Source organism: Micrasema longulum, unplaced genomic scaffold (assembly GCF_059751315.1).
Source record: "Micrasema longulum isolate JH-2025_06_02 unplaced genomic scaffold, ASM5975131v1 h1tg000336l, whole genome shotgun sequence".
Classification (NCBI taxonomy): Eukaryota; Metazoa; Arthropoda; class Insecta; order Trichoptera; family Brachycentridae; genus Micrasema; species Micrasema longulum.
Genome location: NW_028277540.1, coordinates 373,434 through 381,826, shown reverse-complemented (window position 1 = coordinate 381,826; position 8,393 = coordinate 373,434). Strand labels below are relative to the sequence as shown.

Genomic DNA, 8,393 nt, shown 5'->3' with positions numbered 1-8,393 from the left:
AGGACCACAACCCGAGTTTTTATTCATAACTTACCTGAAAGATGGGCGAAGTGTGCAGAAGCCGATGGCCAATATTTTGAATAAACAAAAAATAAAATTTCCTTGAAAATTACATGTTTTTTTTACCACAAAAACCAGCGAAAACGTAAGCATACACCTGGTAGGTATGTAAAATGAACAAATGAGCCTAAGTTTAGCATTTTTAATTCAAACACAAAAAGCCCTGAGATTAGTTGAAAAATCATGCATAAATAATTATGAATAATAATTATTAATTCATATAAATGAATATCACAAAACTCACCTAAAACTAAAACAGCTACCATTTCTAGTATGTATCTCTAAAATTAATTGACAAAAACATGAAACTATGTTACACATAGTCATTACAAAAATACACATAACATGATGAAATAGGGGAAGTAATTAAAATGTCTGGATAATATTTATTATCTAGGGTCATTGTGGGAACAGTGAACGGTGAAGTAGGCAAGATAAAAGACAGATTGAGTATTGTAATAGCTGCGTCTCTTTCTTATTTGCTTCGCGTCCAAACACGAAACATTCTAACGCTGTCACTGCACCGCTGCCGTGTGATCCGTATGTGTGAGAGAATACTTTGTGTTTTGAGACCTCAAAAGTTAAAATTTCAGGTAAGCTTCCTTGTTTTTGTTATCCGCTGTTATTTATTGAATGCTCCAAGTTGTTATTGATGCATAATAAGTCATTATTATTGTTTCATTTGAGAGTAACTAAAGGATTATTTCGAAATTAGAAGTTTGTTAAAAACCTTTTAAAATGAAAATGGCCAGGGTGGTACACAGTGGATCAACTTTAAGGAGGGCACAGTGAGCCGATTCACTGTGTACGGATAAAAATAACGACCAATATTTTTTTTTGCCCACAGAATGCCAAGGAGGAAAGTATTGTGTCGGAAGGTCGGAAAACATACTGAAGAAGAAATGAGAGATGCTCTTGAAGAAATTCGAAAAGGAAGGAAGATACGTGCTGTAGCACGAGATAAGAACATTTCATTTGCAACTCTTAGACGTTATGCAGCTAAACTCAAAGAGTCCACAATTAGTTCTATTGAAAATATGAGGTTAGTACCTAACTACGATGTGAATAAAGTTTTTACTCAAGAACAAGAAGAGGCTCTAAAAGAATACTGCAAAAAATGTGCCCTTATGTTTTACGGTATGACAACAAAAGATTGTCGCAAAGTTGCTTATGAAATGGCTGCTATCAATAGTATTCAAATGCCACAGCCATGGATTGAAAACGAAATGGTAGGAACAGACTGGCTGAAATAATTTCGCAAACGTCATGTTGATATTTCATTAGGCAAACTGGAACCTTGCAGTCTAGCCAGGGCTACTTTATTTAACATGGAAACCGTAAAAATACTTTTTGATAATCTACAAGAAGTATATAAGAGACATCTTTCACTTACTGACGGTACAAGGGTGTACAATCTGGATGAAACTGCAACCAAAATGGTGCAAAAACCCCAAAAGGTAATTGGCCCTAAAGGAAAAAGTATTGGAAAAGTGACTAGTGGAGAAAAAGGAACTCTAGTGACGACTTGTTGTGTTATCAGTGCAGCTGGCCAAGCTTTGCCACCAGTTCTTATTTTCCCGAGAAAAAACTTTAAAGACCACATGATACGAGGTGCTCCCACCGGCACTTTAGGGTTAGCTACGCCCACTGGCTGGATGAACAGCGACTTGTTTTTGCAAACAGTGAAACATTTCATTAAGCACACATCGAGCTCCAAAGAAAATCATTCAATATTAGTATGTAGTAATATTAGTAGGTATCTATGCTCCCTTAAAAACTTACTACAATGCTTCTATGGAGTCATGGTTGCTAAGAAATCCAGGGAAACCTGCCACAATTTACGACTTAGCTGAACTAATAGGAACCGCACTTACTAGATCCATAACTCCTACAAACATTATAAATGCATTCAAGAAAACTGGAATCTATCCTTTTGACAGGGACATCTTTACAGAAGAAGATTTTTTACCAAGCACAGTGACTGATCGTCCTAATCCTGTTTAAATCTCTATCAGTGAAAATCAGCCAACTAGCCCATTACATCATCAAAAGCCAGAGCATGATCCGCAGCAACAGCCAGAGTCAGAGATTCGAGACCACTTACAGCCAGATCAGCTGTACGATTCACCACTTAATCTACAATGCGATCCAATGGTTGATTTTTATCAAGAGCCTCAACCTGGGTGCTCTAAAGATAAATCAGTATAGTCAGCCACTTTTATCAGTCCAAGTCAATTCAGAGAACTGATTAAAGCTAAACCAAGAACAAGCACAAGGAAAAACAAACCTGGCCTTTTTTAAGAAATAATCCCAACACTAAATTATTGATAGATAAATTGGTACTTAGAATAAAATGTTGCTAGATAACCTACCATTCTTAAATCTAAGTTTAACACCAATAGCATGTAGAAATACCGAGTTATGTAACTCTTAAAAAAAAGTGATTCATTGTTCCCACAATGACCCTAAACATAAAAGTCAAAACATATTTACTTTAAGTTTCAGTTTGCTACATTAAAAACTCGGCATTGTTAGGCATTTCTATAAAAAAATTAATCAATCGAGTCATTGTAATTTGCCATAATAACATCTTGTTTGTAACATACATTTTTATAGGAAAAATCAATGATAGTCATCTCCATGGTTTGGATCTAAAAGGGTAATGTCAAATTATTTTTGTAAAATAAATTATAATATTAATGCATTTATACACTTGGTATATTTTTCAATTGTGTTTCATACAGTTATTTTAACATCATACAATGCCTGGAAAATGACATATTATTACTGACCTGAAAAATTGTGATTTACGACATTGGCTCTTTTAGATCTAAGCAAGAGATCTATTTCCATTAAAGGGAATGTAAAAACCATACTAATAGACACATTAAACCAAATTATGCAAAACTGATTAAAAAATAAATTAATTTAGAATTTGTATCAGAATTTAAATGGTGGGTTTTAGTTCATCAAGATTTTGCAGAAATGGAAGGCTCCAGACTTACAAAGTTGGAAACAATAATGATACCATATTTATCGCATTAGCTGTAAACTTATCAACTGTGTGATATTATCAGTAGGTAACTAAAATATTTTATTTTTAAAAATTGCAAACACTTTTTACTAAGCTTCATTGGGAAAATTTAACAAATGTTTTTGAAATACATTTTTAAAACAAACAAATGAGGCATCACATAAGAATAATTTAATTGGGCACAAACATTTTCATGAGAAGATGCACAGATTTTATTATAAACAATTTGGAGATAGGAGTATAATATGGAACATTATCTAATCACCTAAAGGTTTTCGATTTCTAATTTTAACTGTTTAAAAAAACAAATAAACCATCACGCAGTTTCACTGTAGGGGTAGACAGAGAGGATAGAACACCACTTAGATCTATGTTTGAATACAGACCTCAGTTTTTCTATATTCATCCATCTTCTCGTGTATTTGACATGACATTTCAAATATTTATTGAACTGTATACAGTTGACTGAATTAAAAGTTAAAAAGAAAAGATTGGCTGCTTGGGGATCTGACAATTTCATACACATGATAAGGGACTTGTAACATTTTTAAATATCAATCAATAGTTGCATTATAAATATCACAGTTTTGAGAAAAACAAATTACATACATAATATGTATTCACAGGAGATTCAAAACAGTTTAAGAGAACATCTCAATAAATACATATTTACGTAACAATATATTTTTAAAATACATACTTGATATATGACGAGGAGATGAAAAAATAACATAACGTTTTCTACGATGGAAAACAAAAAATATGACGGGTAACTTAATCAGTAACTTTAACAATCACAACTGAATTTTTTAAATGCATCAGATTCTATCTGCTACAAAAAATTTCCGACATGGCTTTGGAGAAAAAAATCCTTGGCATAAATAAAATGATAATAATATAACAATTTAGAATAAGTTGTTAATTCCTCTCAATATTTACAATTTTTTTTACTAAAATATAATAATTTTTATGAAATAAAATAAAAAATATATCGTATTTAAAGAGAAAAAAACTTTAAGAAATCAGCAGGAGGAATAGGGTGAGGAGGCAGGGGCCCGCCCGCTTCCTTAACACGCTCACGATATTCTGGACACTGAAAAATACACAATAATTACATTTATTTATATTTAAATAAGTTGCAATAGATAATTGCAATGACTAGACAGGTGCCACCGTTTTGTAGCAACAATTCACGGACAGTGTATACTTGTAATGCAGTATTAAATAGACTTCAAGAACTCGGCAATAGTTATTCCCACGTATCTGATATATTTAGTGTGGTGTATTGTTTCTATAGAACAAACCTTTTGAACTTTTTCAAAGATGGTAAATGGTAATTATATTTATTTATTCATGCATTTCATATACAATTTTTTGTTCACTTTGCCTAGCTGTGTGAAACAGTACTTATGATTTTCTTGTTGTTTTACTGTAGAATGTTTTATTATTTAAACTTTCTACTGAATATGCTGTATAAATTTTAGGTTATTTTTTTTAATGTAAATCTTGTATAATTTTTAGTTTGATTTTTTAAATTTATTTTTTTTAAATCTTGTTTTTAAAATTCATGTTTTTGAAAAAAAAAAATATTAAGCCAAATATGTTAATATTATAAATGTTTGTAAAAGGCAGATTTGCCGTTTATGTTAATTAAGTAACATAAAATAAAAATAAATAAAATAGAGGGGGAAAACATTTTTAAGAAGAGAATATGGAAGTCTAGTCTAGTGAATGACACAGTGTGTATAGTGGCCACTTAAACCAGCCAACGACAGGTTATAAGCCCTGTAGATGCCTAAACTTCTATATTCCTCCTCTGAAACGTTTTTCCTCTCTGTTGCAACAAATTTAGATCTAAATAACCCCCTAGGGAGGAAATCCAACCAGTTGGCAAACATTTGGACATACTCAAAATATTATTACATATATATTTTATCAATCGATTCTGGAGAAAAAACACTTATAGATTGAGAATTTTAGAATAGGTAATATTGATAAATGATATTATTTGTACCTCATCAGCAATGCATGGATGCCCGAGTGATCGCCAAAATAGACATTTGCAGTGGCGACACAAGGATAGTGTTTCAGCATACTGAACATCTTCTCGTAAGCCAAACGATCTAGTAAAGAACAAAAAATAATAAAAGACAATCAGACAAGTCTTTAGCCTAGTTTTAAATGTTTTCAGAAATAACAATGGCATAATGATCACTGCCACTATTATTTCTTGAATTTTAGTAAATAAAATATATGGTACAACAGTGACCGTTTTTCTTTCAAAGCCACGTAAATATTTTAAAGAAAATGGCGTGTGCCGATATGGGAAATACATTCAGAAACATTTTTGCTTACTTAACTAAAAACTCACTATTATCACTCAGGTGCATAAGGAAAGGCCTTTCATTCCAAATATTTGATTTTAAGCATTCTTAAAAAAATATATTTGCTAATGTTTTCAGTTTATTTGTGATTATTTTTTTTTCCCACATAGTGAACAATGATTAATAATAAAAATTATGTGACCTCACTGGGGTTAACTGTGCCGAGGACACTAAACAATACATGTACTTAAAAAATTAAAAATAAATTGCATGTGAGAATATACAAAGAAGTCTTAATATACTAACAAAATGTTCAGACAGTTTTATAAAAAACGTATTTATGTTTATATTTCATTTATGTACACCTATATTATTTTTATTAAAAAGCGCACAATAAAAGAACAAAAACATAATATAAACTATACATTTGTGGAGCAGTTGATTCAATATTGGTTTGGGCGAATGAGACAATCCATTTTACTTCTACCCAGCTTTACTATCCATTTTTTTATAGCCTTTTTGAACATTTTCTCGTTACTAATTGTTTTATTGGACAGTGGAAGTAGGTTATAGATTTTAACATTTTTTTTTTTTTAACATTAACATTTTTTATTTTTTTTGCACCACAACAGGCCAGGAGGCCTAATTACAGTGGTGAATTACATCACAGAGCACCCAGGCTTGAGAAAAATCACATTTTTAATTTTTGTGTTCTCACCGGGAATCGAACCCGGAACCTTCCGTGCGTGAGTCAAGCGTCTTGACCACTACACCACGGAGGCCGCCAAATATATTAATTGCATAATACTCAAAATCCCTTATATTTATCTAAGGACTAAATATTCTTGTTGTTGATGTATGTTGATGATCCGTAAAAGTAAAAGTAATGTATTGTATGCTTACTTTCTCAATGAGTGATATACAGTCTTCCAATCAACCTTGTCTTCAGGTTGGATATTAAGTTTGGTAAATGCGCAATCTATCTGTGAAGAAGTAAAGTGAAACAACACTAATTCCCTCCAGATCCGTTGTTCGGAGCAAACTGAAGCCATTACTCCCCACGCTTCAGCGCTAGCCTAAAAATGCATTTAAAAACTCTTATAATACGAATTTTCTTATTTGTCTGTAATAACTATCAACATTGAAATACCCTACAGATGAATCTCAACAACTTTCACGAGTGGTGCAATAAAAATAATTTGTATCTCAATATAGAAAGATGCCAGGTTTTTAATTTCCTTTTCTAAAAGTAAGAAACTTTAGTAAGTAAGAAAGAGTTGATTTTATTAGGGATCTTGGCAAAAAAATATGATACACTTACATTTATCAAACATATTGACATGATCTCAAATGAGGTGCTAAGTATGTTAGGATTTATCTGTAGGGTAACTAGCAAATCAACAAATATTATACCAATCAAGTCACTTTATTGTTCCCTGGGGTGGTATTCTGAATCTTCTCTACTCACTAGAGAGTGGTTAATTTGGGGATTTTTATTTTTTGAATGCGGCAACACTTTGCTTAAAAAAACGGAAAAAAATTATATGGTTTGGTCAATTCAACCTAATTAAGTGTTTTGGATAATGCTTGAGGTTATAATAACGTTCTAAATAAAAATCATCATGTTTGATTCACTTGTTCATATTTATTTGATGATCGGTGTGGCCAGATACGAAGCAAAGTGTAAATGCATGCAAAAAATGAAAATTCCCAAATTAATCACTCTAGGGGATAGAGAAGATTCAAAATGCCACCCTTGGTAAGAAGCCGTCTAAAATATATATTTTCCAGTCTGGTTGCCCCATTTTAGTGTACATACCGATTCACTAAAGAGTGTCCAGAAGAAACGAAAAAAAAAAAAAAAAAAATTACATATTCCAGCAGCTTTAGTTAATTATAATGAATAATTGATCTTTGGAAAATCTTTTAAAACTTTCTGATAGAAGAATTCTAAAAGATTTACTGGAGTCGGTGTCGATATACCTGCCCCAGATATCCATTTTGGTCTGCAAGTTCTAGAACCAACTATCACAGCACTCGCCTATCCCCAAGCTCCACAGATATGGTAATAAGTATGACGACAAGGCTATATTTGGTTCTGGATTTGATAGTTTTACAACAAGCTTTTTATTTTTTCGCAATATAATAGGGAAATATCACTTTTTTTAAACATTTTTAAAGCAAAAAAGGTCTATGATATACTGTCCAATAAAAAAATAAAAAAATTGTTACTTATTAGTAGTATAAAAAATATTTTTAAATTTGTAATTTTGAATTCCCGCAATAACGGTCATTCCATTGGCCACTCCTCTAATACGTCACGATTCATGTTTATTTGTTCCTGACCGTTCAAATTTGTTAAGAACATTGTCACGAATCTTGACGTCACAATTATCAAGGCCAAACATGTCGCGTTTTTCTAGTGAAATATTAAAAAAATTACATATAAAAACATTTCTCCTCAATATCCGTATTGATTTCGAATATACAACTACTTATTCTAAATCCATTTAATATATTTTTATCGGTATTCGTAGTATGTGATATATCGTATTCTTAGACTTTTATCTATGTTTGAAAATGTTTTTTACTTTTTCGTATTTATGTGAATATTTTTAGTTACTTAAGTATATTTACTTGTTACTGTTGAAGTTACGCAATTTTATTATTTTTATTACGAATGTATATTTATGAAAAAAACGCAATTCATGCCGTTTATGTAAAATGAATATAAAAACTTAATGTGTCATTGCAAGACGAACTTAAAAGTTGATGATGTGAACTTTCATTTGTTATATTTATTAAAAAATAAAATTAGTTCAATAATATGCATACAATTTAAATTTTTGAGATATTAATCCACTTTTTCTCCTGAATAAGAACTACAGGCTGTTACTTTTAAAATGACTAAAATCGGGCCCCTTGTCTGTTAAATTGAAGGAAAAGAATATTGGGTCATGACAAAAACTCACAAA

At 31.3% G+C, this 8,393-nt stretch overlaps 2 protein-coding genes across 2 annotated transcripts in view; one reads left to right on the top strand and one right to left on the bottom strand.

Annotated features, from left to right (window-relative positions):
- Positions 1-736: 736 nt before the first annotated feature.
- Positions 737-8,393, bottom strand: part of LOC148282349 (F-box only protein 25) — a 30,229-nt gene continuing 22,572 nt past the window's right edge. The window contains exons 6-8 of the mRNA XM_088225222.1: positions 6,322-6,494; positions 5,109-5,217; positions 737-4,187 (exon numbers count right to left, since the gene is read on the bottom strand). Of these exons, the coding sequence (XP_088081348.1) occupies positions 4,092-4,187; positions 5,109-5,217; positions 6,322-6,494 (378 nt within the window). The 3' untranslated portion in view covers positions 737-4,091. The remainder of the gene's footprint in view (positions 4,188-5,108; positions 5,218-6,321; positions 6,495-8,393) is intronic.
- On the top strand, positions 1,389-2,200 carry LOC148282350 (uncharacterized). The gene is given in 2 exon segments (XM_088225226.1): positions 1,389-1,874; positions 1,876-2,200. Coding segments are annotated over 2 exon segments (567 nt in total). The 5' UTR covers positions 1,389-1,496; the 3' UTR covers positions 2,065-2,200.